At 35.8% G+C, this 2,899-nt stretch overlaps 1 protein-coding gene across 1 annotated transcript in view; it reads right to left on the reverse strand.

The window, feature by feature from the left end:
• The window catches only part of LOC117124452 (DNA annealing helicase and endonuclease ZRANB3-like), a 78,108-nt gene extending 76,581 nt beyond the window's left edge, over window positions 1-1,527 (reverse strand). Inside the window, exons 1-2 of the mRNA XM_033270684.1 lie at window positions 1,407-1,527; window positions 396-414 (exon numbers count right to left, since the gene is read on the reverse strand). Coding sequence (XP_033126575.1) covers window positions 396-414; window positions 1,407-1,527 — 140 coding nt within the window. The remainder of the gene's footprint in view (window positions 1-395; window positions 415-1,406) is intronic.
• Window positions 1,528-2,899: the final 1,372 nt, after the last annotated feature.

Below are 2,899 nucleotides of genomic sequence, written 5' to 3' on the forward strand. Positions count from 1 at the left end.
TGTACTGTCCAATCACCACCAGAAGGACCCCACTGGAAATAAGTATTCTTCTAGACTTTCGTGAGCTATCCTTGGTGCTTACACCAAATAAATCCAATCCAATCCAGTGAGTTACTGTAGATCTAATGTTTACAAAATTTAAATTTTCTCATTGGGATACCTAATTTTACACCAAAAAAAAATAAATAAATGCCTTCCTCGAATAAACACCTCTTCAAAAACCCTTCTCATAATAAATGCCCCGGGGCATTTATTTGAATAGATATGGTAAATATCCACTAGCAATAAAATCTGGCTCATATTTAGCGTAAGAATTTGACAATTTCTATAAGAATCGTCAAAATTATTATATTTCTTGATTAAAGCAAACACTATAAAAGAAAAAGGTTCATTACCTCATCTCCAATAAGACACCTGCAAGATAAAATATAGACAAAATAAGAATTGTGAGTTAACAGTCAATATCATCATCTTTATAATTGTTGCAAAGACAAGCCAAACCAGTCACTTTCCACAAAAAATTTATTTAAAAAAAAGTAAAATGAAAGTCATAAAATGGTGAAAGAATCAAACACGACAAAACTGAACAGAAAACAAATCAGGTTGATGAAGACGACAATCGGGGACTTTAAATGAAAAATACAAGATGAGGTTACAATCAAACACATTTGAACAAAAGCAAAATCCTATAAAAAATACATAAGGCCTATAATTACACTGTGTATATCAATGATACCGTAAAACCTCGAATTGAAGCCCACTGGACTTAATCTTGAGATGAAGCCCATCTCGAATTGAAGCCCCCTCTTTAGTCTGCAAAATTAGCCTCGATAAGAAACCCATTTGTCTTCTTTTCAAGATATCATAGGCTTCCTTTCGACATAGTAGTATATACACTGTACATGAATTTCAGAAAACAAAATAAATTAAATACAAGCTTGGTTTATACAGTACTTTAGGTGATTCAATGCCAGTTAAATACACTCCATGATACAGATAACTTATTTATTGTTTTATAGTACAAATTCACAAAGTTTACAGCATCCATTTTGAAAAGAAACCCCATTCTTCACTTTGCAAAAGTAGTCTCGAAAAGAAGACCATCTTGAAAAGAAGCCCATCTCGAAAAGAAGCCCATCTAAATTTCGCAAAAAAAAAGAAGCTCAGGGCTTCAATTCGAGTTTTCACGGTATGTAAAGTAAGGCTGTACAGTCTGTCTCGGTCAGAGCAGTCTATCGATAAAGACGATCACTGTGTGCTGCCTTTAAAGAAAACTGCACCACCATATCATCTGCTCTACAATCGCGGTGGTTGAATGGATCTATTCTAAGTTTATCTAGCCTGCCCTAGGCTAATAAGAATGTAGGTCTGCTCTATCTAAACTAAGCACAATTTTCGGTCATTACCAACACTAGGAATCTGTCTCTGTTCGCCAATGTCTTGACATGTCTTTTTCTCAGCCTCCTTTACTTTATTTTTGGTTTTCTTCAAATTCTCTTCTTCATCGGCGACAGTGGCGCTGTTCATCGGCAATCAAGATACTCAATTTGCTACATTTATCATTATTTGTCTCCGTTTTTTCTTTAACCGTTTTCAGCATTGTATTTTTGAACAGATGTTTTATTTCATTCTCTTGTAGCGATGAAAGTCACTTGTTGCCAGTTGATTATTGTTTTTTATTGTTTTTTGCCAGTTGATTTTTTTTTTTTTTTTTTTTGACCACTTTTATTCTCAGCATTTCCTCACGTAGGGTAAGCTTTGATCGGGATACACTGTTGCTGCTTGCTATCCCGCCAACCACACTCGCTGCGTCGCAAGCCGCGTCCCAGGCCGAGATAACCCACAGCCTAAAACTACTGGACTGGGTTCCTAAGAGAGATGACACTCCACCAAAGACAAGAAAAACAGTGCAGGAAAGGTGGATTAAAACATCGCCAAAGCAGAACTGGTCCTCATCTACCACTTCCAATGATAACTTTATTAAGTAATGTTCGATCACTAGGAAATAAAATTTACGAAGTTTGTGGTTGCACCAAACACCTACAAAAGATCAAGTCTCATTTGTTTCAGCGAAACCTGGCTTCGCTCTTCAATCAACGATAATTCTTCAAATATCAATGGATGTATGTTCGTGAACAATCGTTGGTGTAACAATGTTACTGTGAAGAAAACAGATTGTAATGCTGATACTGAACTTTTATGTGTGTCTTTTCGTCCTTTCTACTTGCCTCACGAAATTAACGAGCTTGATGTAGTATTCCTCCTGGTGGTAACAAGGAAAATACAACCAATATTATCTCAGAGACCATTCATGAAATATCTGAACAATCACCTGACCCTCCAAAATTTGTTTCAGGAGACGTTATTCACCGTGAAAGTGACATCGCACACGCTCTCCCATCGTTTCATAAATTTGTGGACAAACCGACACGAGGCATTAATACTCTGGATCAATGTTAATGTTCTATACCTAAACTGGTCGGAACAATGCAAATCTATTTTGAGTAAAAGTAATAGCCGATTATATTTCATGAGAAATCTAAATGGTTTCATTATAGATACTGTAAGTCTTTACTTAAGTTATTTTTCTTGTCTATAATGCAAAGTGTTATGTTGTATGGTTGTTTGGTTTGGTACAGTGGAATGAGGAAAGGGGACCTACGAAAGTTACCAGTCATTATTAATAAGGCTTGCAAATTGTTTGATGAAATGATTTCCATTGATGACGTTTGTAAAAACCAAATAATTTAATTAAAGCGATCTTCATCATGAACGACGCCAATCACCCACTCCACACGGAATGCAATTATTTAAGATCTTGACGGCGGCTTAGAATGTCAATGTGTAGAACCTCAAGATTTTTCAATTCGTTTTTGCCTTAATACTCCATTCGTTTAAT

The sequence above is a fragment of the Anneissia japonica genome, unplaced genomic scaffold, assembly GCF_011630105.1.
Source record: "Anneissia japonica isolate Jap-2015-1 unplaced genomic scaffold, ASM1163010v1 scaffold665_len1252844_cov201, whole genome shotgun sequence".
NCBI classification, from domain to species: domain Eukaryota; kingdom Metazoa; phylum Echinodermata; class Crinoidea; order Comatulida; family Comatulidae; genus Anneissia; species Anneissia japonica.